The sequence below is a fragment of the Cervus elaphus genome, chromosome 13, assembly GCF_910594005.1.
Source record: "Cervus elaphus chromosome 13, mCerEla1.1, whole genome shotgun sequence".
Taxonomy (NCBI): Eukaryota; Metazoa; Chordata; class Mammalia; order Artiodactyla; family Cervidae; genus Cervus; species Cervus elaphus.
The window spans coordinates 66322380-66349998 of NC_057827.1; the positions used below are offsets into that span (position 1 = coordinate 66322380).

A 27619-nucleotide genomic window follows, 5' to 3' on the forward strand; every position below is an offset into this window, starting at 1 on the left:
CCCAACCTCCCTCCCCACCTTGTGAGTCCCAGGGCAGCGCAACCACCCATTTACATGACTGTGCTCCCATTTTAAGTGATTTTGTGAGATTTTCCACCACGGGCCCCATGGTGTCCCTCCCCTCGCCCAGTCAGAGTCTCCCGCACCTCCTGGGCTAAAACCCCCGGGGGGAGACAGCTGCATCCCAGATGAAAAGGCGAAACGCAGTCCGCACTCAGCCTCAGGAGGCCAGGTCACCGCCACGGTAATCAGTAATCGGAAAGACTCCCGACCCAGGAGGTTGCGCCGAGTTCGGCACCGCGCCCCTCGGCGCTCAGTCCCGGGCCAGAGGTGACCTCCTAGCACGGGAGGTCTCCAGGTCTCCCAGCCCGAGGCTCTGCGGGGCGGGCGTCCCGGGAGGCTGCCGGCTGGGCGGGAGGCGGGCGCTCAGGGCGCGGCCGGCGGCTACTCGCGGGCCGCACTGGGCCGGGGGTGCCTCCCTCCGCCTCTTCCTCCGCCGGCCGGGCCGGGGCGGAGCGGGGCGGCGGCATGGCGGGCCGGCGGGCCGGGGCCGGGGCTGGGGCCGGGACGCTGCTGGCGCTGCTGGCGCTCCGGGCGCTCGGGGCCGCGGCGCACCCGCAGTGCCTGGACTTCAGGCCGCCCTTCCGGCCGCCGCAGCCGCTGCGCTTCTGCGCGCAGTACTCGGCCTTCGGCTGCTGCACTCCCGAGCAGGACGCGGCGCTGGCCCGGCGCTTCGGGGCCGTGGCGGCGCGCGTGGACGCCGCGATGTGGGCCGAGTGCGCCGGCTACGCGCTCGACCTGCTCTGCCAGGTGAGCGGGCGCGCGGCGGGAGGGCGCGCGCCCGGGGCCTCGGTCCCAGATGCGAGGGTGGCGGCGGTGGCAACCCTACTAGGCGAGGAGGATCGAGACTGGGCATCGGGCTTCGGTGTGGGCTTTGCCATCACTAACTTTGTGACTTAGGTTTTCTCTGGGTCTCGGTTTCTCCACCTGATGAAATCATTACTCCCTCCGAGTCTGGGGGGCTCTTCTGCCCTGGCACCGCCTAAAGATGTCCCCAGTGCCCCGGCCCCGGAGAGCCCTGCCCTTGTCCAAGATCCAGGATGGGAAGCTTTTGTCCTGCTCCGAGCTCCCTTGCGTTGCCCCCGGGGAGATTTGGGCGCCCACCGACCCCTGCAGAGGGCATGATCGTCGCGCTGGGCTTGGGTTTGTCGAGGGGTGTGAGGGACCCTGCTCCCAATGAGGGCCATTCCCCCCAACCTGAAGGAGCAGTCTGAGGGCCCCTCCGTATTGTGGGACCCTGACACGCCCTGGGTCTCCTATCCTGGGTGACCCCGGTAGTGAGCTGTGCCAGGCGGTTCCAGACCCCCTAGGTTCGTGCTGTGCCCTCTCCCTGGGATGGTGCTTCCACCCAACGTGAGCTCTCTCATCCTCGGAGACCACCCAAGACATCCCTTTGGTGAAGCCTCTTGGCCCCCATCCCCCCTCTGAAGGCTGAACCTGGGCTTCTCCTCACACCAGATTGTGCCTCAGTTGTTCGTTTTCCTGACTCCAGAGTGCCTGATGACCCCAACCCCTGGTGGGTAATGGGTCAAGGCTGAGAAGTCCAAAGGCTGGCCCTGGCCCAGCCCCGGGCAGTGAGAGGACCCGTGGGTGGAGGGGTCCTGTCTACCAGCACAGAGTCCCAGCCTTCTGCCGTCAGGGGCAGGTGCTGGTGGGAGGAGCGGGGCCACCCGGCGCTGGCTTGGATTCAGACGTGCTAGGGTCTGATCCTGGCTCTGCCACTTCCCGGCCTTGCAACCCCGGACAGGTCATCACTGCACTTCAGTTGCATCATGTTTACACTGGGGGAGGTCTAAGTTTCCCCACCCTCCCCCCACCCCACCCCCGCTTGCCATGAAGACTGAATGACACACACTCAGAGCTCAGTGAGCCATTCTGCCTGGATTTCTCTAGAGCCTCCTTGGTCCCCGGTGGCCACCCAGCCCCAAGCGGGGATGGAGGGGGGCCCAGAGGCTGACTCAGGGAAGGCCCGGAGAGGCAGGGACTGGCCTGGTGATCATACAACCCGGAAGTGGCCATGGTGATGCGTGGCCCACACTCACTGCCCATGTGAGTGAGCCGTCATCTCAGCAAGAAATAAGAGGGGCTGGGAGGGCTCTCTCTACTGGTGGACTCCCCCGAGCCCCCGCACTGGGCATCTCAGGGGAGCAAGAATGGTGCGATCAAGCGCCCACCTCCCTTGCCAATCTGGGGGCCCTGGAGGATCAGATTCTGTGATCTTTGCGTGTCAGTCACGTGAAAGAGTTCATGCATCCATGCCGTGGTTTTTTTGCCTTTTTGCTTTAATTGAGCATTTACTATGTTCCAGGCTCAGCAGGGCACTGAAGGTAGGCAGGTCTGCGAAGGAAGAAGGGAAGGGCCAGTCCCGCTACCCTCCCCCTGGTAGGAGGCTCCCCTCTGTCCTTGGGAGCCGTCCCAGCACGGCCTGGCCTTGAGCAAGCTGTGGTAGAATGGCTGCTAGCATCTCACCCTGGGCGTCTTGGGAGTGACCTCATGTCTGGAGCGAGCTTGGAGAGTGCAGCGGGGGCTGGATCATGGTTTCCCTGGAGGGCCTCGTGGGAGGGAGGGAGAGCGCTGGACTGGGGACAGTGTTCCCAGCAAGCCAAGGCGGTGTCTGGACTCAGCACCTCCTGATTTCCACCAGGGGAGGGGGCCGAGGTGCCTTGTTTACAAGTTTCAGTCAGTGATGGAATTCAGGCACTCACATCTGCCTGGACTCTGATGGCAAAAGAGACCATGAAACCATGCCTGTGCCCACAGTCCCCCCAGAACATGCGCCCATCTGACACCCACGACTCCTCCAGATGCCCATGAGGGCTACCTAGCCAGAGGGCAGTAGTTCCTCCCAGCCCCTTCAGACCCTTTCCTGAGGCTTTGCCCTGGTCCGTCTGATGTCGTAGGAAGGAGAAGAGAGAGCTTGTGACATGTGGTAGCTCAGGTTCCAGGTTGATTAGAGCCAGTCCATGCAACAAACTTCCATGTGACCGTGATGGCCTCTAAGTACCCCATGTCATCAAAGCCTGGTTTCTGATAGAAGTCTGTGCACAACACGCTCTGCAAGCGCAGCCCCTGGGCAGAGAGTGCTTCGGAGCCTGTCAGGAGTTGGCCCTGTGCGGGGTGCTGGGCCCAGGGGCAGTTGGCCAGTCACAAACCCAGTTCTCAAAAGTCTCCTTGTTCAATTCAGGAGACACAGAGACACTTATCAGAATGGGCCAAAGGCTCCCCACAGGTCACCATGGAGGCAGAGCTTGCCCTGAAAAAGTCAGGGAAGCCTTCCTGGAGGAGGGAACACTGAGCTGCCTCTGAATCGTCCATATTGTTTGAGCCCTTACTCAGAAAACACATGTATCACTTCAGTTTATTTCTCCCAATAATTCTGTGCTTCAGTTTATTTCTCTTGGAAATTTTTTTCCCTTTTATAGATGGGGACATAGGCACAGATAGGTTAAGAAACTTGCCCGAGGTCGCTCAGGGAATGGTAGATTTAGTCTCCCGTGTGCTCTGACTCCAGAACCCCTCTCTCAATCACTTTGCCATATTGCCTGCCTTCTTGAAGTCTCGCCGTGTGCTGGGCCCTGGGATCCCTGCCCTGAAGGGTCCCACAGCCTAGCGGGTGGACAGACACAAAAAGAGATAACTAAGTCCTAGTCAAGCAGACCACCTGAACAATGGGGAGGTGACAGCAGAAACAGAGAGCTCCCGCTGCAAGCTACAGAACTACATTTAGGTGAATGTTCTGTCTGAGATGTGGATGGAGAGGGGTAGGAGCATCCACAAGGGCCGGGGGAGTCAGGGGACAGAGGTGTAAGAGAAGGCTACTGAGTTGGGCTTTGAGGCATGCATAGGAGTTTGCCAGATGCAAAAGTGGGCAAGGAGGGAATGTCCTACAAGTGAATACTGTCTACAAAGACTCAGTCTTCCTGGGGAATTCTCTGGTGGTCCAGTGGTTAGGGCTCCGTGATTTCACTGCTGAGAGTTTGATCCCTGGTCAAGGAACTAGCTACGTGGCACAACCAGAAAAAAAAAAAAAAGACTCAGTCTTCCTAAAGAGTAGATGACACGATGGACATAAGAAGCCTTTGGGACTCTGGGCCGTGGGTCATGAGTGTCAGCAACCGCACAGAGGCAACCTTGGGCAGTAATGTGGGCAGGCTGTTTGTCCCTGTGCTGAAAGGCTCAGACAGCTAAGCAATGTGATACTGGGTTGGTTTTCCATGAGTTTTCTGCTGCCTCCCCCCACTGACCACTCTGAGGCCAGCTGCTTTTTTTTGTTTGCTGTTTATTTATTTGGCTGTGCCAGCTCTTAGTTGTGGCACACAGGAATTTTAGTTGTGGCGTGAGATGTCAGTTGTCGCATGTGGGATATAGTTTCCTGACCAGGGATGGAACCTGGGCCCCCTGAATTGGGAGTGTGGAGTCTTAGCCACTGGACCACCAGGGAAGTCCTGTGGGTTGGGTTCTGGTGCGTGGAGGGCACTCAGATTGGCTTGCAGAAGTCTGTTCTGCTGCCCACTGTCTCTGGAGCCGAGGACAGTGCCTGGCACGGAGTCTGAAGGCAGTAAACATTGTTGAATGAAATTCCATTGAGTAATCTGAAAAGAGCCCTGGTCTGGGTGTCCTGAGATCCGGGTCTGAGCTGTGGCTTGGCCACTTCTTGGCCTGTGGCCTTCTTGACGCCTCAGCTTCTCGTATATAGTAGGAATCACCATGACCCTACCTCGCAAAGCAGAAATGAGCTGTGTGTGCACACAGACCCTCCCTGGTCCACACACAGCTGCTGGCGGGACTCACGGGGCCTCCAGGGGCAATGTGAGAGAGGGGGCACGCACACAGGCCAGGGCCGGGCCGTCTGGAACACATGGAACACGGCCTCCCCGTCTGGGCCCAAGACGGTGCTCACCAGACCACAAGCGCGTCACCCAGTGGCCCTCAGCCCCACGGTAGCAGGAGACAGGCCAGGAGGACAGGCCAACGGCGTGGCCAAAAGCCACAATCGTGTAAAAGGAGGGTGTGGCCTCTGGCCAGGAGCCTGAGAACCCAGCCAAGAGGGCAGCCTGCCACCCACGGCCCCTGGGGGCCTCCGGTGGGAGCCCAGCCGGGCCCTGCCTGGGAGCGGGCCGCGTGGGCCTGTCTGTGCCTCCCCTACTGGGGGACGAGCATCCCTGGAGGCTTCCGGGGGCCTGGGGCTGAGTCAGACCCACAGGCCCTGGCCTGGTGAGCTAATGGTGGGGTGGGGGATGGAGGGTGGGGGCTGTCAGACACAGACACAATTAAATAGGCTCCGTCAGAGGCTCTAGCTGAGAGACGGCCTTAGAGAGCCTGGAGTGGTGAGACCTTTGCTCTGGGTTGGGGGGTGGTGGTTGGGAGGGGGCTTTCAGCTCTCAAATGGTGGGTTCTGGATCTCGAAGCTGGGAGAGGCCTGGTCACGTTGTTTGTCTCCACGTGGGTTCTCAGAGAGCAGAACCTGGGCCATAGTTCATGGGTTTTTCTCCTTCTTAGGGTGAGTGGACCCTGCCAGCAGGAGTGACCAGGGGCAGAAGGAGACCCATCAAGGATGCAGTTGCAAGTTGGCTGTTGCCAAATGTGACTGATGCTTGAGCTGGCAAGACCACGGGTCCAAGAAACCATATAGATGGCAGATCAGACGTGGCCCAGGGAGGGCGGGGGTGAGCCCAGAGGAAAACAGAACAATTTCTCCATCAGCTTCCTGCTCCCAGGGGCCCAAGGTTTGCCACATCAGGCCTTAACTCCTCCACATTCCAGATTCTGCCCACGAAGGTGCTGAGTGGGGTCCCAAGTGTCTCATCAATGGGGAAGCCCCCAGGGGGCGGCGGAGGGGGGAGCCATAGCTGTTGGATATTTCCCGGTGGAGTCACAGCCCAGCAGAGCCGGAAAAGGGGCCAGCGAGGTCAAGAGGGTCTGAAGAGGTGCTGGAGGGGAGGGGGAGCTGAGGAGGAGCGGATCTGATTCATCTCACAGAGAATCTGGTCTGGCCGCAGGGGACAGGCTCAGGGCCCCGCCTGGAGGGGCCGAACCCAAGGTCAGAGGGAAGGAGGAAGCGAGTCCTGGTGGCCAGGGGGACGTGGGGGCAGGAGTGTAATCAAGGTACTCACATGTGTACACGCGTCACCTCCCTGGTGCTGGGGGGATGGAGTCCACCTGAGACCAAACCCACATCCTCCATGCTTACCGAATGGTACTGAGTGACACTGGGGGACCCACACCTCGGTCTCCCCATGTGCAGGAGGGAGCGCCCCGTCGTGGGCTCTTGTGGGGATTAAATGATGGAGGGAGGAGCACTTACTCCCACACAGGGCTGCTCAGGGTGAATCAGTGTCCAGCATGGTGCCTAGGTATTCACCGTGGGCCTCCTATATGCCAGACACCATCTCAGGCTCTGGGTTACGACAGGGACCAACGCAGGCAAAATTCCTGCCCTCATGGAATTTAGGTTCTGCGGAAGGCAGACAATAAACATGTAAACCCATTGATTTTTATTATATTATCAGGGAACGTTACAGTGTTTGTTTTTTTATGGTTTTCTGTTTTAAGCCAAAACAGAGGCCAGGAGGAAATGGGGGTGATGGACGGGGTGGTCAGTGAAGACCTCCCTGGAGGTGCCCCTTGAGTAGGAATCTAAAAAAAAAGTGGAGTGAATCATGGAGGTATAGGGTGGAGGCAGCATATTAAAAGAGAAAGTGGAACTTCCCTGGTGATCCAGTAGGTAAGACTCTGCACTCCCAATGCAGAAGGCCACAGGTTCGATCCCTGGTGAGGGAATTGGATCCCACATGCTGCAACTAAAAGTTCACATGTGTTAGTCACTCAGTCGTGTCCAACTCTTTGAGACCCCATGGTCTATAACCCGCCAGGCTCTTCTGTCCATGGAATTCTCCAGGCAATAGTACTGGAGTGGGTAGCCATTTCCTTCTCCAGGGGATCTTCCTGATCCAGGGATCAAACCCTGGTCTCCTGCATTGCAGGCAGATTCTTTACCATCTGAGCCACCAGGGAAGCCTGATCACTACTACAACTGAAGATCTTGAGGGCCAAAACTAAGACCCGGTGCAGCCAAATATATATATATATATATATATATATATATATATATATATATATATTTTTTTTTTTAATAAATAAAAGAAAAAATGTATTAAAATGCCTCTGATCCTTTCTGGCAGACAATAGGTGCTTAAGAGTAGCTCCTGATGTTGTTAGTAGCAGGAGCAGTCATAGTGTGGTTATTCTAACAGAAGCATCAAGGCAAGAGAAAGGAGGAAGGTGAGGAGATGCAGGCCCCCTGGAGCTGGCGCTGTAGTCGAGACAGTGGGTGGAACAGACAGATGGCGTCTTCCCATTTTACAGATCAGCAGACTGAGGCTCTAGGAGATGGGGTGAACCGCCCGCGGTCACATGGCTGGTGAGCCCACCCCAGAGCACCCCTGCGCGTGCCTGTCTCCGTAGGAATGCTCGCCCTACGCGGCCCACCTCTACGACGCGGAGGACCCGTCCACGCCCCTGCGGACGGTGCCCGGGCTCTGCGAGGACTACTGCCTGGACATGTGGCAGACGTGCCGGGGCCTCTTCCGGCACCTGTCTCCGGACCGCGAGCTCTGGGCGCTGGAGGGCAACCGCGCCAAGCTGTGCCGCTCGCTGTCCCTGGACGACACCGACTACTGCTTCCCGCGCCTGCTGGTCAACGAGAACCTCAACTCCAACCTGGGCCGCGTGGTGGCCGACGCCGAGGGCTGCCTGCAGCTGTGCCTGGAGGAGGTGGCCAACGGGCTGCGCAACCCCGTGGCCATGGTCCATGCCCGGGACGGCACCCACCGCTTCTTCGTGGCCGAGCAGCTGGGGCTGGTGTGGGTCTACCTGCCCGACCGCTCGCGGCTGGAGAAGCCCTTCCTGAACATCAGCCGCGCGGTGCTCACCTCGCCCTGGGAGGGCGATGAGCGGGGCTTCCTGGGCCTCGCCTTCCACCCCAGCTTCCGGCACAACGGCAAGCTCTACGTCTACTACTCGGTGGGCGTCGGCTTCGACGAGTGGATCCGCATCAGCGAGTTCAGGGTCTCGGAGGATGACGTCAACGCTGTGGACCACGACTCGGAGAGGTGGTTCTCCCCGGGAGCCCAGGCCGGGAGGGGGCGGGGCTGAGATCCGGCAAGGCAGCGCACCAGCAGTGGTCCATTGGATCTGCGCTGCGCCCCGAGGGGTGTGAAATATTTTGACTGTCACACCTAGTAAGGGGGCTGAGTCCCCTAGGAGTTCAGGGGAGGGGCAGTTGCCAAACATACATCACGGGGACTTGAGTCCAGCTCCTGGATCAGGTACTTTAGATGGTTCCTTTCATTTGGTTCTCATACAGCCCCATTTTACAGATGAGGAAGTGGAGGCTCAGAGAGGTGAAGGGACTGCTAGGTCACACAGCTAGGAAGTGTCAGAGCTGGAACTCTGATCTGTCTGCTTCCCTCCCAGGCCCAATCCACTGCTCCCACCCGCCCAGCTCTGGCCCGGAGGGGCCATTCTCACCTGGCTGGCCCCCACCTCCCACCTGTCACCTCCACACTCCACCCCCAGGCAAATTGCTCCTTCCCACCCTCCCAACTGCAGGTTTATCCGTTCTTTGCCTCCAGGCTTCTGCTCCTCCCAATACCCAGCCTGCTCTTTGGGTATTAGTTATGCTCCAACTGTTTTCAAAACAGGTATGACAGGGCTTAATATGCACATGATATACACAGGCTTCCATGGTGGCTCAGACAGTAAAGAATCTGCCTGCCACGCAGGAGACCCTGGTTTGATGCCTGGGTTGGGAAGATCCCCTGGAGAAGTATTCTTGCCTGGAAGAATTCCACGGACAAAGGAGCCTGGGGGGGCGGGGGCGGGGGCGGGGGCGGGGGGAGTCCACCAGGTCGCAAAGAGTCACACACGACTGAGCCACGAACAATTTTTGACCTAGCCTGGCGTGAAGGGCATACATAATCTGTCTCCAACAGGAAAATAAGTCCCGTGCCAGGTAATTCAAATAGGCAGAATTTGATACTGGGAATTAGTTCCTCAGGTGTTGGAAATGATGAATGAGAAGTGGGGGGAGGCGGGGGAGAAGGGAGGCAGCCCCGAGTTCAGCAACTGAAGGGAGCTGACTTCACCTCTTGGACTGCGAGAGGCAGGGCTCCTGGAGCCCCTCAGCTGGGGCCGCTGGGTAGGAGCTGGAACCATGGTGGGCCTGGGTGGGGGCAGCTGGAGCCAGGGAAGAGGTGCAGCTACTGCCAAGACACTGCCTGAAGCCGAGAGAGAGGGGGGAGGAAGAAGTACCCCTGAATCCTCCCCCACCCATCTCCTGCTTTCCTTGGCTGAACCTAGCTGGAGGCCAGTTAGCTGAGGAGCATGGGAAATGTAATTTGTAGGAGCTGGTAAAGTATCTGCCTGCAATTCAGGAGACCAGGGTTCCCATCCCTGGGTTGGGAAGATCCCCTGGAGAAGGGAATGGCACCCCACTCTCCTATTCTTGCCTGGAGAAGTCCATGGACAGGAGCCTGGCGGGCTACAGTCCATGGAGTCGCAAGGAGTCAGACATGATTGAGCGACTAACACTTTCACTTTCTCCCCCCCAACTCCAGTCTCCTGCCAATGCTTTCCTTGGCTGAACCTAGCTGGAGGCCAGTTAGCTAAGGAGCATGGGAAGTGTAGTTTGTAGGAGCTGGCCCTCTGAAGCAGAGAGCAGGTAAGGGGAGGACCAGGGCTGATCTGAGGGCAAATAAGCAAATAATAGCACATCATGTGTTTGATAAAATTGTAAACTCTTGACACTGAAAGTATAAAAAGAAGGAATCAAACTGGCTAATGTGAGAATCTAATGTATTAATAGATTTTGCCTGTGAGCTTCCTGGCAGCCAAGACAAAAATGGAAAGCATAATTCTCGTTATCATATATGAAGCCACACAACTGATTCTCCAAGAGAGGCCAGGTTTGTCATGTGAATCTCACAGAGGGAAGACAGAGGGACAGAATGGATGTGACTTCAATGGTGACTTTAAAAAATGGATTCCTGATGAAGACTGAAGGTGGAACACAAAATATACAGATGAACATATTTCAGAATTAGGGTTCAGCAAGGGTCCTCTGGGGACCTCACAGTTCAAGCCTAGGACCTGACTCTTGCAGGGGAGGAAGTAGGCGTGGCTGGCTCAAGGCAGAGCCAGGAATGAGCGGTCATTCTTGCCTGAGTCAGCTGTCAGTCTCTGTTCTCAGGGCTAGGATCCCAATGGGAGAGGGATGTCCAACAGTCCGGGCTGTCCTTTCCATGGAGGACCCGGTTTGGGGATTGTGTGTGGTTCCCATGTCATGTGTGTTGGTCTCACAATAGAAAGGCTTCTGGTCTTGGCTCTGAAGGTCGAAAGTCCTGGGGTCAAGGTACCTGACATTTCTGTATCTCAGGTTTCCTATCTGCATTAATAAAGGATTGGCCAGTCAGTCACCAATCCTGGAAAACCTAAACTAGCCTAAGCATTTTGGTCAAAGGGAATTTAATACAGGGAGTTGGCTACAAAGGTACTGGGAGGGCTGGAGAAGGAAAAGGAGAGGGTCAAGTTCCCTAGAGATGAGTTCTTGTGAGAAGCGAGGGGAACACAAGGCAAAAAGGTCTTGGTGCTGCTGGGTTTCGCCCCTCCTGGTACCCAGATGTCTGGGCAGAACGCCAGGCGTCCACATTCACCAGGTGCTGTCGCCCTTCCTGCAACCATTGCTTCCGGAGGCAGCGCCAGAAACCAGGGACATGTGGCTCCTCCCTTCCCCTTGCCTGCCACCCTCTCCTGGCAAGCCCTAACTGGAAGCTAGCTGACTGGCAGTGTGGTGGAAGATTCCCTGGCAGTAAAGGAGGTCACTGGGAAGTGAGTGTGGAGCTGAGCACAGGCCACACCATCCAGCCCGCCTCCTTAGAAGTTGCAACCATAACAAATGAGGGACTGTGTCAGAAGTGCTCAGCTTAAGTGGCTGGTGTGTGGGGAGCTATGATGATGAAGAAACCAGTAGTGCTAGTGACTGGGTCAATGGTTTCACTTGATCATAACAGGCAGGGGCTAGTTGTGGGGGAGCAGTGGAAAAAGCACTAGACCGGAACCAGAAGTCCTGAGTTCCTGCCCCAGCTCTGCTGTCTATGGGCTGTGTGACCTTGGGCAAGTTGCTCAACCTCTCTGAGCCTCTTGGATCTCATTGGCACAGTGAAGTGAATTATCCCTTCCTAACCTGCCAGATCCTTATAAGAATCACCTCCTTAAAAAAAAAAAAAAAAAAGAATCACCTCCTGTAGAGGATATGGAAAGTCCAACTACGAAACGGCATCTAAGAGAGAAGGTTTTATTGCTGTGATCTTGTTTTGTGTTTCTGACTGACATTTTCTTTGTGTGTGGGATGGCTTATCTTCTCTTAGGATAATCCTGGAAATCGAAGAACCAGCCTCGAATCATAATGGAGGCCAGCTGCTCTTCGGGGATGATGGGTACCTCTACATCTTTACCGGAGATGGCGGGATGGCCGGAGACCCCTTTGGGAAGTTTGGAAACGCCCAAAACAAGTATGTTCTGATTTGGTTGGTGGGTGGGTTGGTTTATGTACTCTCCTGGAGGGGGAATGACTTCCTCAGCCACGAAACTAGGGCAATAGAAATGGCTTTGGGTCCAGCTCAGCCTGCAGCCAACCAGCTGGGGACCCAGTGCCTTCCTTTTATCAGTTAGAAAGGAATAATGATCATCTCCATGGGGAAGCTTGTCATGAGGCATAAAGGTGATGGGTACCTGAAAGGCGGCATCACAGAGCCTCTGGGAAGATGAGATTTTTCTCTGAAGTCCGCCCAGCACTGCTGAAGCCAGAGGAAGGAAAGGGGTGCTTCCCAGACCAAACGGGGAGTGTGAGCTGGCTGGAGCAGGGCTGTATGGATGGGCATGTGGGTTTTCTACCCCAAGGGTCACCCGAGATGACCCCAAAATTGAAGCAGAGTCTTGCTCTCAGTTCTTCATTTCTGGACTTGAGAAGATGGCCTGCCACCATTCCCTTCCTTACACACACACACACACACACATAGTCTCAAGTGTATAGATAAGGATGCCCAGGAGTCTCAGGGCAACCTCCTCCATTCTCTCGGCCAAAATCACAAAACCTTCCTCAGCCCAAAGAGTAAAAACAGCGCATATGATGTTGATTACAGTAATTAAAGTGTTCCCAGTTTGTGACTTGAGCTTTCATATGTGACAGCGTAAGAACCACTGCAGCTTTCTCATGTTTGGGATGTATTTAGAGATGAAGTTGAGAAAATAGAAATTAAGGATTTGTGGATAATTGGACAAGACTTAAAACATTATTTTGCTGCTATGAGTTTTGCCCACTTACATATCAAAGCCTGGAGCGTGGTGTGTGGGCTCTGGGGAGTAATCTGTAGCTTGGTGTGGAGCAGGCTGGAGAGTGTCAGAGGAACTCTCTGGAGCAGGACCTAGAAGTCCACAGTAGGGGATTAACTGTGGGGCAGCTACTGGGGCGGGGGAGAGCATTTTATCATCATGAAAGAGGACACTTGTGTGGTGTCTTTAATGATGGCAGAAATGCTTGGGTGTTGATGCTCTGTGAGAATGTGGGGTACACAGTTGCATCAAATGGGCAGACCAGCCAGTCCTGCCTTAAAAAGCAGCCCAAAGGGAGTGCACCCAGATGCTAGGCGAAAACCTTGCAGTAAGTAAGTGCATCAAAAAATCACAGATGAAGGGACTTCCCTGGTGGTCCAGTGGTTAAGACTCTGCTCCCAGTGCAGTTCAATCCTTGATCAAGGAATTAGATCCCACATGCCACAACCAAGAGTTCCCACGCCCAAACTAAAGATCCCACATGCCTCAACTAAGACCAGACACAACCAAAGAAATGAATAAATACTGTAAAAAAAACTCACAGATGAAGAGGGTGTGTTCCACGCTGCACATCTTCAAGGACGTCACAGACTCCATCATGTGTCGCTTTTGTCCTGCAATCAATGAGACCAAGAAGCCGCTCACCCCAGCGGCTGCGTGGAGGTCCGGGCTGCCTCAGCGCCCTGTTCCACCTGGCTCTGGAGGGAACGTGCTGAGGTCTCGCTCCCAGGCCCCGGAAGCCGATGTTGCCGGGCACCTGAAGGGACCTCACTTCCTGTCCAGAGCTGCCTGGGGGACTGGCAGGTTGTTCCCCCTCAGAGCCTGGGTTCAGGATGGTGTGTGTAGAGTGTGGGGTGAACTGAACCGTTTCGGAGGCCTGTTTGGCCCTCTGACATGCTGCGATGGCCCTGGGCGCGTGTGAGAGAGAAGGCAAGAACCCCACCTCCCGTTTCCTGCTAACATCTGCTGCCTTCTCTCCCTGCCCTCCCTTGTACTCTGGAAAGGAGCACTTGATTTTGATTGCAGTTATTCATTCATTCACTCTCCAAACACTTAATGAGCACCTACTGCATGCCTGTTGCTGTGATAGGTGCTGAAAGTAAGCTGTAAATAGGCATCATCTTTCTAGTATCATTTTCACCCGGGAGCACAGTCCTGCAAGGAAAGAGAGGGACCATCTAATATTACAGCAGAGAACCCCAAGGCCTGGGGAGGTCAGAAAGTGCAGTGAAGAGCTTGAGTTTCTGCAGCCAGGCTACCTCGGCTGGATCTCAGCCCTACGGTTTATGAGGGGTGAGGCAACTAGGGTTGCTCTATGGCCTCTCTGAGCTCAGCTGCCCCGTCTGTGAAATAAATGGCGATCACAACAGCACCCACTTACCTAAAAGACTGGGGCTTCCCTGGTGGCTCAGTGGGTAAAGAACCTGCCTGCCAATGCAGGAGATGGAGGGTTCGATCCCTGGGTCAGGAAGATCCCCTGGAGAAGGAAATGGCAACCCACTCCAGTATTCTTGCCTGGGAAATCCCATGGACAGAGGAGCCTGGCAGGCTACAGTCCAGAGAGTTGAAAGAGTTGGACATGACTTAGTGACTAAACAACAACAACCTAAAAGATTTGTTGTGAGGATGAAACAAAGCAACAGATGGTATGTAAGTCAAACGCTTAGGATGGAGCCTGGTAAGGTGTCTGATAATGTCAAATGAATGATTGGGGTTACCCAGCCGGTGCATGGCTGCTGAGGACTTGAACTTGGGGTCTCTGGCCTCATAGGCTTGCCTTGCACCTGGGGCGGCCTTGGGCTCCAGGCCCCCTACCCCCAGCCCCGCCCCAGTCGGTGCTTTCTCCCGCAGATCGGCACTGCTGGGCAAGGTGCTGCGCATCGACGTGGACCGCAACGAGCGCGGCCCGCTCTACCGCATCCCGCCGGACAACCCGTTTGTGGGCGACCCCGCCGCGCGGCCGGAGGTCTACGCCTTCGGGGTACGCAACATGTGGCGCTGCTCCTTCGACCGCGGCGACCCGGCGACGGGCGCGGGCCGCGGGCGCCTCTTCTGCGGCGACGTGGGCCAGAACAAGTTCGAGGAGGTGGACCTGGTGGAGCGCGGCCGCAACTACGGCTGGCGCGCCCGCGAGGGCTACGAGTGCTACGACCGCAAGCTGTGCGCCAACGCCTCCCTCGGTGACCGCCCCCGCCCGCTCCGCGCCCCCGGGGACCCCTCTCCCCAGATCTGCCACCCCCCACTCCACGGCTGTGCGCCCACGCCTCCCTCGGTGGCCCCCCAACCTCACCTACCGCCCCGCACCATTGAAGACCCCCAATCCTGGTACAACCCGCCCCATCCCGCCCCATCCCGACCCCCCACCGGGATGCGCGTCTGTGCCTCCTTCTGTAGCCAGCCGCGCGCCCACCCGGACTTCCCTAGCCTGCTCTTCCCTCCGGAATGGCTCCCCCGCCGCCCTCCCCAAATCACTTCCTGCCTGGCAAACCCTTGCCCTCTCCCCACCTTACAAACTTTAAGCATCACCCTTTCTTGTTGACTCTCTGGGGCTCCATCTCCGACCCTCCTGGGGCCCTCCCGCCCCCTGGTCCGGCAGGACTCAGGACCACCCACGGAGCCTCGGCGGGACCCCCGGCAGGCTCACCCAGCGTCTCCTCTGCAGATGACACGCTGCCGATTTTCGCCTACCCGCACAAACTGGGCAAGTCGGTGACTGGGGGCTACGTGTACCGGGGCTGCGAGTACCCCAACCTGAACGGCCTCTACGTTTTTGGAGACTTCATGAGCGGGTAAGTGACCGGACAGCAGTTCTGAGGGTCAGGGACCGCAGAGGTGAAAGGTCGGGGAACCCGAACACCACCTTTGACGGCTCTGGGTCATCCGTCTCCTGGAAGCCAGGACCTGTCGCTGCTTGCCAATGGGCCAGAGAGGTCACCTTGCAGGAGAGAGGGCACCCGGGGCTCCAGCTGAGGTCTGCCCGCTGGGCCCCATGGAGCCTTGCTGCCCGATTCCCATGCTCTGTGGCCATGCTGCCTCCACCCACTGAGCCCCCAGAGTGGGGGTGGGTGTGTTGCGGGGAAAGGGGGGTGGGATAAATCACATCCCAAACAGGTTTCAGAGGGGGTTGCAGACCACACCTCCCAAGTCTGACATGGGTCAGACTCTTTCCCCAGGGGAGCTTACAGAGCCTCATGACACCTGTTTCTCCCATTGTACAGAGGGGAAAACTGAGGCCCAGAGAGGCCCAGGGAAGCCACACACCTGGCATGATGTTTTCAAGTATAGCTGAGACGACCTGTGTCCGAAGCCTGGCGCGCTTATTAGCTGTGTGACCTTGAGCCAGCTGCTTCACCTCTCTGAGCTTTAATTTCCTCATCTGCAAAATGATAATAGTACCTGCTTACTAAGCTTATTTGAGTCCTGTTCATACATATACAGCACTTAGAATCTAGAACATGCCCAATTTCTGCTTGTTTTGTTATTGTTTTGTTTTATGAATAAAATGGAAGGATCTGCTGGTGATCTCAGGACCTTCCCAGCCTCATGTGAAATGAATTTTTTTTTTTTTTTTTGGTTGCACCATGCAGCTTGAAGAATCTTATTTCCCCAACCAGGGATCAGAACCAGGTCCCCTGTAGTAGAAGTGTGGAATCCTAACCACTGGATCACCAGTTCTTAAGTATTTGCACTCTAGCCTCTCCACGTAAGGGCAGTTGAACAGGGTCTCTGTTCAGAGAGGAAATAAGGAAGCCTGAGGCTGGCAGAATTCTTACTTCTTGCAGGCTGCTGAACTGGGGTGGGTTTGTGACCATTTGTCTATAGCCAGAGCTGACAGAAAACGTTGACCTGGGCTGGGTCCTTCTCCCAGCTTGGAGAGTGTCCCTCTGGACTCAGTTATCCCATCTGAAAAATGGGTCTAGATGAAACCTCTCTTTTTTACCCCAATTCTCCTTTTACTCTTCTGCTACACCCCCCACCCCCACCCCAGGAATGCCCAAGCCACTGTGTTTCTGAATACAGAAGTTCAGTGAATTTTGCTGGCACTTCCCAAGCTCCGCTACTGGGTCAGGCTTCATGCCAGGGCTAGAGCAACAAAGTTGAAGAACACCTCACACCCAAGCCAGGTGTGAGTCTCACTTGGTCCACTCGAGTCTGGCCTCAGACAGCCCATGCTGTCTGGGGAAGCCCAGCACAGGAGCAGTCAGGAGGGCTTCTAGGAGGAGGGGACAACTAAGCAGGGCCTGAAAGTATCCGTAGGTGACTGACAAGTGTAGAAGGGAGTAGGGACAAAATCAGCATATTCTGCACTTGATCTTAGCTAAAAGGCCGAGAAGCAATAAAATCAGCATATTCTGAAGATGCCAAATTCTCCACTTCGGGAATTCCCTCGCGGTCCAGTGGTCATGACTTTGCCTTCAGCTGCAGGGGGCATGGATTCATCCCTGGTGGGGAGCTGAGATCCCATGTGCCTTGCGGCCCCGAAACACCAAAACATAAACAACAGAAGCAATACCATAACAAATCCAATGACTACTTTAAAAATGGGTCCACATCAAAAACAAAAAACAAAAAAACCCCCAGATTCTCCATTTCATGCTCCCAAGTGGAGGCAGCACCCAAGTCTATGCAGCCTCGGAGGCTTTGAACCGGAAGCCAGCTCCTGACTGCCTCCTGCTGGTCAGTGGTTGGAACTGAACAGAGAAGGCTGAAACCAAGTCAGTCTTGTTCACCCACATGCTTCTCCTGGGTTTCCCTGGCAGCTCAACAGTAAAGTATCCGCCTGCAATGTGGATCCCTGGATTGGGAAGATCCCATGGAGGAGGGCATGACAACCCACTGCAGTATTCTTGCCTGGAGAATCCCATGGACAGAGGAGAGCCTGGTGGGCTACAGTCCACGGGGTCACACAGACTAAGCACACAGGCTTCTCCTGCTGTGTATTGGGTTGGCCAAACAGTTTGTTTGGGCTTTTCCGTAACATCTAACAGAAACACCCAAACAAACTTTTCGGCTGACCCAATAGCAGGTGTGCTCAGTAAAGACAGCACTCAGGGCAGGCTTCCTGGATGTGTGATCTGTGCGCTTACACAGACGTGCTCAGAAGGGTCCACGCTCGGTTTAACGATCTGCCGTCACTATCTTGAAACTTTTAGTACATTTTGAACAAGGGTCCTTGCACGCTTATTTTGCACTGGACCCTGCATATTATGTGCAGTCCTGGTTGCATGGCTAACAGATGAGTGGATGGATGGGTTGGTGGGTGGGCTTCCCCCAGGCACCCTGCCAGGCAGGACCCCTCAGCCCATCCTCCTTTGCAGGCGTCTGATGTCCCTCCGGGAGAACCTGGAGACAGGCCAGTGGCGGTACAGCGAGATCTGCATGGGCCGTGGCCAGACCTGCGCATTCCCAGGCCTCATCAACAACTACTATCCACACATTATCTCCTTTGCCGAGGATGAGGCTGGTGAGCGCTCCTGAGGCCTTTGCATCCGGGCTGCCCCTACCTGGGACTGACCTCCCCGCTTCCGGGGTCCTTTTGGCCTGGGATTCCCGGGATGGCATCTCAGGCCTGAGTCACCTTCAGGCTGGAGGGTGACATGTTCAGAGGTCTTGAGCCTTGTCTGGGTGTCAGTTCTTACCTGTCTGAGCTTCCACTTCCTCATCTGGAAAGTGGGAGCAGTGGCCCCCTACTCCCACCATGAGCAGAGTTACTGGGAGGGATCACGTGACCCCACAGGTAAGAGTCCAGGGAGGTTATGGGACCAGGAACGGGTGTGATGGTGGAAAGGCAGGCAAGTGGCGGGAGAGTGCCTCCCTGGGGACCCCTAGCACCCTGGATTCCTGATGGCAAATGCACTGGGGCCTATGGATGAAGTCGCATTGTCCTCGGAGAGTGCTGGGCACTGCTTTCTTGCCTGTTAGTGGGTCCCCTGTTCAGGCGCTTGTGTTTTCATTGCCAGGAGCAGAGGGGGAGGGGAGAGGAAGAAGGACCCTGGGGGCTGGATCCCGCCTTTGTCCTTGGCCCCGGATTGTCCCTGGACAAAAGCCGAGGGGCCCCTGGTGGGGCCTGGTGGATGCTTGGCCAGGTTACTAGGCAACACCCTCCCAAGGGCCTTTCGAGAGGTGTCCCCCTGCAGGGCCCAGTGCCCAGAGCCCCCGGGCCTGAGTCTGGGAAACCTTTGTTGAACCGACACCCGTCAGAATTTAAGTTTTCAAAAGGGCAGCCCCAGCCCCCACTGCCCTCCTCAAGCCCATTGGGCCCTTGAAAGCCTTTTCTTTTGGTCAGTAGGGGGTTAACATGTTTTGGAAGGGGGGGGTGCCCTTTCCGGGTGCCCCCTCCCCACAGAGCCCAGACCCAGAGGCAGGCCCAGGGGGCCCTTCTGAGTGACACCAAGGGACGGACAGCCAGGAGGAGGCCTCAAAGACAGACAGGCCGACAGACAGCATGCTGGTGAGCTCAGGCAGGCGGCCTCTGAAGGCATCGAGAGCCGGGGAGCTGAGGCCTGCAAACTGCCCCAGCTCCCTGCAGCCTCTGCCTCTCGGCTTGATCTTCTGATGCTTGTAAATTGCACAACAAGGACCTCTGCTGGCCCAGTGTCCTCCAGGGACAGTCCACACCGCAGAGACCAGGAGGAGGACGGCGTGGCCCTGGGCAGAGCTTGGCAGTGCCATCAGGGCTCCCTGACTGTGCACGGGGCTGGGGGGCCATGGCTTCCCCCAGATTAAGGCTGGATGGGGCCTTACAGTGCACCCAGTCAAGTGCTGCCACCTTACAGATGGGGGAACTGAGGCTGGCTTTTCCTGCCCAGTATTGGGATGGGGGAGGGGCGCTGGACACGGCCTGCCCCACCGCCCCCCCACCCAGGCCTCCGGGAGCAGGGTCTCAAGCTGGAGCTCTGTCAGGCAAAGGCAGCCGATGAAGAAGTGCATCCAGGCCAAGGGGGCAGCATGTGCGGGGACCCCGAGTTCCTCCAGGGCCTGGAGTGTAGGTTCAAGGAGGGCTGCCCAGCCAGGGAGGAGCCAGGCTGCTCCCAAGGGCCTCTTTCCAGAAAACAGCCCAAAGCCTGAAGTGACAGCTCATGTTCACGGCTGTGCCTGTGGGCTCTCCAGCAGGGACCAGCTTGCCGGGACCCTGCTCCCTCCCACAGAGTGCATCCACCTTGTGGGCCTATTCTATCCCACCACTGCCACCAAAGTAGGGCTGGGGCCCCTGGAGGGAGGAGTCAGAAGGCATTGACCACTCAGCACCCTGCCCTCCCCAGCCCCCAGCTCCCCTGACAGCTGGGTCACCTAGTTACACAGGTCACCTCTCAAGTGCCTTCCCCTTCAAGACTTCCCCAGGTTTCCTGGGTCTTGATTCTCAGACACCACCATCATGCAGCCCTCCATGACTGCACCAGTCACCAGGGTCATGCTTTCCTCCAAGCTCCCATCTCACTGCCTGTCTCAGCCTCTCCTTGGGGAAACCACCCCTGCCCCCATCCTTGGGAGAGCTCTTTGCTGCCTCTTACAAGGATGGGAGGTATTAGCATGGCTGAACCATCACATTGAGCCACAAGTGACTTGTGTCTAGGCCTCCCAGCTACTATGTGTCCTACATCAGTGTGGGCTTGGGGGCAGCAGATGTTTCTGAGTTCAAGGCTTGCTTAACCATTCACCAGCTGTGTGACTTTGGGCAAGTCACTTGACCTCTCTGAGCCTCTATTTTCTCATCTCTACATTGAGAATAATGAAACCTACTTCTTGGACATTTGTACCTGTGGCAGCAAGGGCTGGGGGTGGGATACCGGTGAGGAGAGAGCAGAGAACTCAATTCCCCTGAGAGTATCCAGGGTCCATGTGCTCGTAATTCCACTCTACCAACTGAGGCTGAGGGGGGCTGTCCCAGAGCTGCAAGAGCTCATGTGGGGCAAGTGCCGGGGCCGGGATTCACACCAGAGACTTCCCAGGCTCGTGCTCTTCTGCCCCTGCTACTGGCCTGGGAGGTGCCTGCTGCTCCGTGGAGAGAGAGGGAGCCCTGTCCCCAAGGGCCAGGTGGGACCTGGACCCTGGGTGCCAATGACAATAACAACAACGGCAGTAATAGTTCATACTGATGGAGCAGGTACCCCATGCTCTTGTTATCCTCACAACAGCCCTACGAGGCAGCCCGTGGGGGAATGTGGAAGCTGGTCACCAGTAAGCAGTTGGTGGGGAGCTGGGTTGTGGACCCCCAATGATGCTGAGGTGTGTCTGCTGGGCATGAGACCAGGCAGGGACCAGGGGTGGGGCCTGGGTGCCCCTGAGGTCACCAGTAAGGAGGCATGGGCAGAGGTCAGAGCCTGGGTGGGTGCGGACAGAGTGGCCAGCACCCCAGGAGGCTGTGCTGCAGAGACCCCGGGATGCGTCTGGATGCCTTTTGCAGCCTCAGTTCCCCGTTCTGGGGACTGGAGAGGTATACTGACCTTGAGCATCTCCCCTCCTCGCTCACTGAGGTTGGGGTGCATCCCAGAGCCTGAGGTGGGGGCGTGGGGCTGGCCCGGATGGTGTTCCAGGCAGCCGTCTCACCGTTTGCTTTGCTTCTCGTTCAAGGGGAGCTGTACTTCATGTCAACAGGCGTGCCGAGTGCCACTGTGGCGCGTGGGGTGGTCTACAAGATGATCGACCCTTCCAGGTGAGTACCTGCCTCCCGCCCCCAGAGGGCCTGAGCTCCTTCTGTCTGCCAGGAGCACTCCCCTCCGTTACCTTATTTCCCCTCTCTATCACATTCTAATGTGGGTGTGATTAACACCCCCATTTTTCAGAAGAGAAAACTGAGGCCCAGAGAGGGAAAGTGACTAGCTAAGCTCATACTGCTGGTAAGGGCAGATCTAAGATTCAGAACCTATCTGCCAGCCTCAAAGTCCAGCTGTATTCATAGGTGGCGCTATTGGTAAAAAACCCACCTGCCAACACAGGAGATGCCAGAGTGCAGGTTCAATCCCTGGGTCAGGAAGATTCCCCTGGAGGAGGGCATGGCAACCCACTCCAGTATTATTGCCTGAAAAATCCATGGACAGAGTAGCCTGGAGGGCTACAGTCTGTGGGGCTGGAGCAACTTAGCACGCACGCTCCCACCCTTAGAAAGGTGCCAAAGGTACCAGTGGGGACTGACAACCGTGGACCCCACCATCACATTTTTAAAAATTCTTTTTTAAAATTTTAGAACAGTTTGTTTTACAGATAAGTTGCCACGATAGCACAGAGTTTCCCGTATATCCACCATTCAGTATTCCCTATTATTATGATACATTTGTCATGATTAAGGACTTCCCTGATGGCTCAGATGGTAAAGAATCTTCCTGCAATGCAGGAGAACCAGGTTCAATTCCCTGGTCAGGAAGATCCCCTGGGGAAGGAAATGGCAACCCACTCCAGTATTCTTGCCTGGAGAATTCCATGCACAGAGCACCCTGGTGGGTTACAATCAGTGGGGTCCCAAAGAGTCGGACACAATTGAGCAACTAACGCTATCACAGTTAATGAACCAATACTGGTGCTTTACTCTTCATTAAATGCCATGCTTTTTAAAAAGTCAGGCACCGCCATACTTTTAAAAAAAGGATTCCTCTGGTTTTTCCCTCATGTCCTTTGCTTTGGGATTCCATCCAGAATTCCACGTTGTATTTAGTTACTATATCTCGTTAGCATTCTCTGGTCTATGACCGTCTCTCAGACATTCCTCGTTTACCACACTGTTTTGTGGAAAGCACAGAGCTCTTCGTTATTGACATAACTATGAAGAAAAACGTAAGGGCTTGCTTCTTTCCCTCCTCTGAGGTCCTGGCCCTCTTTGGATTGCTGTCATTGTGGAGGAACACATGCAAACTTTGCATTTTTCTTTGTAGGTCTGTCCTTATTTTGCATAAACATTTCCATGTTGCAACATGACCCTCGGAAGGCTCGTTTTTGATGGCCGCATAATCTTCTGTTGAGTCACTGTGCCATGACCGCCTTATCCATCCCTTGGACATTTAGGTTATTTCCAATTTGGAAGGGAAAAATGCTTCTCTAAGGAAATATCACCTAATTCATGCCAGATACTGCCTGAGACCCACCAACTCCTTTAGTCTGAACAGCATCCTTCTGGGCTCATGCGTGCAAGATCAGTCTTTTCAGTTGTGTCTGACTCTTTGTGACCCCATGGGCTGTAGCCCATCAGGCTCCTCTGTCCATGGGATTTTTCAGGCAAGAATACTGGAGTTGGGTGCCGTTTCCTCCTCCAGGGGATCTTCCTGACCCACAGACTAAAGCTGTGTCTCTTGCATCTCCTGCATTGTCAGGAAGATTCTTTACCACTAGCGCCACCTGGGAAGGGTAGCTATCACCTCCTCCAGGGGATATTCCCGACCCAGGGATTGATCCCGCATCCCTTGCAGCTCCCTGGGCTCACGACCCGCTTACAACAGAGGGACTTGAGGCTTAGGGATCTCTGCTCGAGGTCTCATGGGTCAGAGGAGCAGGCAAGAGGCTAGACTCCCCTTTCCCGCACCCTCTGACCCTTCTCATCCCTTGCACTTTGCTCTTTTGGAATCCACGTAAGTTTTTGCACCCACAACATATGGCAGAGGGGCCACATACCAGAATATTTGGAAAATGAAGAAATGGGAAGTGGAGGGAGTGGGGTGGGGGTCCTCTGCCCAAACATAGCCACTGTGGGATTTTTCTGGGTGCATCTCCTACCCTTTGGCAAAACAAAAAATTTTTACATAATTTCCTTAAGGAACAAACCAGCTGGGTCAGTCTGACGCGTGTGGCTATTATCTGGAGCTCAGAGCAGCCGGAAAAACCACCCTTTCTGCAGCTTGGAGAAGGATGTGAACCGGGCTGTGTTTCAGCCTCGGGGGCAGGGGGTGGCCCAGGTCCCCCCTCGCTTTCTCCCTTCTGCTGGGGCTGTTTGAAAGCCGCCCGGGGTCACGTGGCTGCCTCAGCCCTTGGGCTTTCCCCTCGTGCTCCTGGGACCCATTGAAGTCTTGGACCCACGTGGGCTGGTCCCAGAATAGGGTCGGTCCCATTCAAAGACTCACAGATCAACGGCCAGAAGCTCATTAAAATGGGATTCCATTCCTTCCTTGTGCCCCTCCAAGATGTCCAAGGAGACCCAATTCAGAGCCCTGGCAACCCTTCCCAGGCTCTTTTCTCTCCCAGCGCTCTCCAACCTGGCGCTCCGAGGCCCCCAGTTTCCTCAGCTCTGCCGCCAGCCCCGAGGCTCTCTCTCTCCCCGCCCGGCTTTATTCTTCAGATCGACTTAACCTTTCCCTTTGATTCGGCATCACCAGAAACCTCAGAACCAGAGGGGCAGAGAGAGACCCTCCTCAAAGGCTGTGGGGGACGGGGGCCAGGGTAAGATGCAGGGATGGGGCTGCAGTGACAGTTACAGAAGTCAGACCCAGCAGGCTGGGGAGGAGGAGCGTGACGTTTGATCGCATCCCAAGGAGGCTTCATGCCCTGAGTTAGAAGTGGCCACCGGGGCCCTCGTGCACTTCAGGCAAAGGCCTGAGTGGGTGTTCGGCAGGCTGTTCAGGGGTGTTCCTGTCCTGGGGGTGGGCTCTTGGGGCCTGGGAGGCTGGTGCAGCAGGAGTGTGCTGTTGTGACTGACTCTCGTAGCCCGCCAGACTCCTCCATCCATGGGATTCTCCAGGCAAGAATACTGGAGTGAGTTGCCATTTCCTTCTCCAGGGGATCTTCCCTGGAGACCCAGGGATCAAACCTCTGTCTCCGGAGTCTCCTGCATTGGCAGGCAGATTCTCTACCACTGAGCCACCTGGGTGAAAGTGAAAGTGAAAGTCGCTCAGCCGTGTCCGACTCTTTGCGACCCCATGGACTATACAGTATACTGGAGCGGGTAGCTTTTCCCCTCTCCAGGGGATCTTCCTGACCCAGGGATCGAACCCAGGTCTCCTGCATTGTAGGCGGATTCTTTGCCACTGAGCCACCTGGGTGCTGCTCCGTAAATGGCCACCCTTGTTACCATTCACACCTGCCCAGGTCTGAAAGCACGGCGGCCCTTCCCCTTCGTGAGTGGCTGCAGGGGGTGGGTGGTACCGGAGGGACACACTCAGGGTGAGCTCTCAGGGGGCTGGGGTGACTCATGACGTCCTGTGTGTCGGCAGACGGGCACCACCCGGCAAGTGTCAGATCCAGCCCTCCCGGGTGAAGGTCAGGAGCCGCCTCATCCACTTCGTGCCCAAAGAAAGTAAGTGCCTGCCAACGGGAGACACAGGGGGCTTCTGCAGCCCACACTTGCCCACCCCCGCCCCCCAGATGTGCATGCTCCTAGCTGGGTCTGGATGCCCTCCCTCGGCTCCCTCACTGTGCCCAGCACTGTGCCTGGGGCACAGCAGACGCTCGGAGGGCACGGAACTCCTGAGACTCCCTTCCCCTGGTGCGTGTCAGTCCCAGGCCACGGTAAGTGGCTCCGAGGCGCTGCAGGCGGTCAGAACCACCGTGACAAAAGGAGAAATAGGGGGTCCCAGGCAAGGTTCACTCAGAGTTCTAGGGGGGACAGAGAAAGGGGGTAGATCTATATCTGAGCGAGAGTGGAAAGAGTTATTCTCGGTGCAAGGGCACCCGGTGGAGGGGACGATTGGGCCAGGTCTGCTATTAAGCCGATTCTGTTTCTGACAAGCTTCGTGGGGAGGGAAGGGGTGCCAATCCTCCGGAGGGGCCAGGCAAGGCCACAGTGACCGCCCGTGGGATCTGGGGCCCTCTGAAGAGGGTATGCCCCGAGGAGGGGCTGTTCCACTGGGCTCAAGCTACGTGGGAACGGAGACAGACCCCGTGTAGTCAGACCTTCCAGTTCTCAAGTCAAGCAGGATACGCATGCTTTCGTCCATCCAGCACATGTATGTGCTTCAATCTGGGGCTTTAACGCTGAGCAAGCAGATATGCTCCCTGCCTTCTTGGGTTGTTACTGTACAGTCTCCTGATTTGAAAATATTGGCAACCAGCTCATAATTTTAAAAACCACCCAGCGGGCCAAAGGAAATACTTTAGTGGGCTGAGTGTGCCCAGCAAGTCTCCAGTTGGCAGACTGGAGTTGGGGGTGAGGGGGCAGGAAGAGGGGGAGACTGGGCAGCAGGGCGGGTGGGGGTGCCTGGACCTGAAAAGGGGTGCCCCACCACGTGGAGAACTTTGGGGGAAGGGGGGAGCTGGGTGTTCGGGGTGGGAGTTAATTCTAGCCACATTTGGTTTCAAACCTTGGCCCTTTTCCACTCACTCATGAGGCAGTTTTCTGCTCTTCTGTGAGGTCCCGGCTCTGTGCTGGATGCCGGGGCTACAGGAGAAGTCAGACCAGGCCCTGTCCCAGCTGGGGCAGACAGAGAAGTCATTTAGTGTCCCAGGCCCCATGGGAGAAGTTGTGCGGGACCCAGAGCCCTGAGGAGCTGGAGGGGGTGGGGGCAGGCTGGGAAAGGCCTGGAGCAGATGAGGGTTGAGCAGGGTGGGGAGGACGGTTGAGCCTGGGTGGGGAGGACGATGAGTCCAGAGGTGGGGGAAGGCGGCCTGGGCAGTGAAGGCTGCAGCAGGGTTTGCAGAATGACCCGAGAAGCGCCTAGCCCCAGCTCCAGGTTGGCACCTGTGGGGTCAGGCTGACCCCAGAAGCACTGTCGGGGACCTCATTCTCAGGGTCTGAGCAGAGGGCAGAACCAGGACATCTTTCTCTGGGGTCTGCCTTCGGGGTGGAGGCCTGAAGTGGGCTGGGGCAGCCGGGGTCCCTCTGACCTCACGCTCTTCCTCTGTGCAGAGTTCATCCGGAGGATGGAGAGCACCCCACGGCCCACCAAGGCTCCCCGCCGCAGCCGGCCCACGGCCGCTCCGCCGGCGCCCACCCCGCGGCCCGCACGGCCCACCCCGCGGCCCGGGCGCCGTCGGGGCAGCGGACGGCGGCGGGGACGGCCCGGCACAGCCGACCCCGAGCCCTCGAACGGCGCAGTGCGCCTGGTGCGGCCGGCAGGCCTGAGCCCGGGCCGCGGGCGCGTGGAGGTGTTCGCGGGGGGACGCTGGGGCACCGTGTGCGACGACGCATGGGACACCAAGGCGGCGGCCGTCGTGTGCCGCCAGCTGGGCTTCCGGTACGCGGCGCGGGCCACCAAGCGCGCCGAATTCGGTGAGGGCCGCACGCTGCCCATCCTCCTGGACGACGTGCGCTGCACGGGCAGCGAGCGCAACCTCCTGGAGTGCGCGCATGCCGGCCTGGGCTCACACAACTGCGGGCACCAGGAGGACGCCGGCGTCGTGTGCAGCCGCGAGGACCCCGATCTGTAGGCAAGCATCGTCCGGCCGGAGCCCGGGAGGCCCCTCCACCCAGGGCGCGCGCCTGGTGCGTGCGCCGGGGTCCGAGGGTGGAGCGGAACGTGGGGCGGGTGCCTGGGGTGACCCATCTGCGACGCTGTCCTGTGGATGCGTGGGAGGCGTGTGCGGTGCGCACGTGTTCCCTGTGTGTTTCTGCCCCTGCGTCTACCCGGACGCGGCAGAGTGTGTGCTGGGGGTCGGTGTGGTCCCTGTGGGCGCCTTGGTTCTGGGCGGAGGTGATCTTACCTCCAAGCATCTCAAGCAGCGGGCCAGGAGCACAGCCCTGAGCACCGAGGGCAGCTGCCCTTCAAGGGTGGACCTGACCACTGGCTGCATTAACAGAGGTCCGGTGGTGGATGGAGGGAGGGGACCAGGACTGCCCTGCTCGGGAAGGGAGTGGAAGGCCCGCAGACCAGCTGGACCATGGCCTGAGAAATGCGACCCAAAGGATGTGGACCAGTGGCCTGGCAGTCAGAGTTGTGGAGGAGAACCTGAAGGCATCTAGTGGGGACAAGGGAAGTCATCAGATGGGTGACCTGTGGGCGATGGGAGTCAGGCTGCCCTGGGGAGGGCAGGCAGGGGGCACTAGGTGACTTCAGGGAGAAGCCTCCTGGGCCCAGCCAGTCCAGGCACTGCGGTCGCTGGTGAGGCTTCGGGTCTCTCCACTTTCAAGCCTGTGCCAGGGCCACCTCTCTCATCTCCACCCCCCACCCCAGCCCCTCAGTGAAATCCCAGGGAACCTTCTGCTTCCTCCGGCCCCACTCCAGGGGCCGGCCAGGCTATGGACCCAGCGAAACTACTGATGCTCTGTCACCCAGGGCTGTGCCAACAACGTGACTGTTTACAAACCCTCCTTCCC

The 27619-nt window shown here is 57.0% G+C and overlaps 1 protein-coding gene across 1 annotated transcript; it reads left to right on the top strand.

The window, feature by feature from the left end:
• Positions 1 to 451: 451 nt before the first annotated feature.
• HHIPL1 (HHIP like 1) lies at positions 452 to 27613 on the top strand. Its single transcript, XM_043921998.1, has 9 exons — positions 452 to 810; positions 7525 to 8171; positions 11487 to 11630; positions 14302 to 14630; positions 15113 to 15239; positions 17769 to 17914; positions 21022 to 21103; positions 24582 to 24664; positions 26213 to 27613. The coding sequence occupies exons 1-9, from the start codon at positions 529 to 531 to the stop codon at positions 26731 to 26733; spliced, it is 2361 nt and encodes a 786-aa protein (XP_043777933.1). The 5' UTR covers positions 452 to 528; the 3' UTR covers positions 26734 to 27613.
• Positions 27614 to 27619: the final 6 nt, after the last annotated feature.